This window comes from Phalaenopsis equestris, unplaced genomic scaffold, assembly GCF_001263595.1.
Source record: "Phalaenopsis equestris unplaced genomic scaffold, ASM126359v1 Scaffold185806, whole genome shotgun sequence".
NCBI lineage: Eukaryota > Viridiplantae > Streptophyta > Magnoliopsida > Asparagales > Orchidaceae > Phalaenopsis > Phalaenopsis equestris.
In genome coordinates this window covers 1-648 of record NW_018205755.1, presented here as the reverse complement: position 1 = coordinate 648, position 648 = coordinate 1, and the positions used below count along the sequence as shown (strand labels likewise).

At 45.8% G+C, this 648-nt stretch overlaps 1 protein-coding gene across 1 annotated transcript; it reads left to right on the top strand.

Moving 5' to 3' along the window:
• Positions 1–10: 10 nt before the first annotated feature.
• LOC110034384 (rho GDP-dissociation inhibitor 1-like) lies at positions 11–483 on the top strand (the record flags this gene model as incomplete). Its single annotated transcript, XM_020738652.1, has 2 exons — positions 11–346; positions 417–483. Coding segments are annotated over exons 1-2 (295 nt in total), but the record flags the coding sequence as incomplete, so codon positions are not given.
• Between the last annotated feature and the right edge of the window lie 165 nt (positions 484–648).

The following is a 648-nucleotide window of genomic DNA, read 5'->3' as shown; positions in this document are numbered from 1 at the left end:
AGAACAGAAGCCCAGTCATCACCTCTCTTCTTGGGATCCTTACTTCTCCCTACCGTTTCTCTGAAACGAAAAGCAAAGGAGCTACTTTGAAAGCAAGGGAGAAGAGAGAGAGCGTGAAATGTCGACCCCAACATCAAAAGAGGCGAGCTTACACTTGGAGGAGGGGGAGGAGCCGAGCGATTCGGAGAACGAGCTCAAAAGGAAAATGAGCAGTGCTTCTGTTTTCTCCACCGATGGTGGGGAGGACGATGACGACGATGGCGAGGACGACGATGATGATCGGAAGGGTGCAAATGTGGTGCTCGGCCCTCAGCTGGCTCTCAAGGAACAGCTCGAGATGGACAAGGTTCTACATTTTTCTCTTTATCTTCTTCTTCGATTTCTTAAATGGTTGGATTTAGGGTTTTGTTGATTAGGACGATGAGAGCCTCAGGAAATGGAAAGAGCAGCTACTTGCCGGCGTTGATTTGACTGAAGTTGGAGGTATGGTTGTTCTTCATTTTCGAGTTCGTTCTTCAACATTTCTGTTAGCTTTTTTTATGGCTTCCTTTCGTCTAGGTAGGCGGTGTTTGGCTGCAACTTGAATTTAGGTTAAATAGGATTTATCAAATCAAGTAATTGGATACTTTGTGCCACATAAATGAGCTC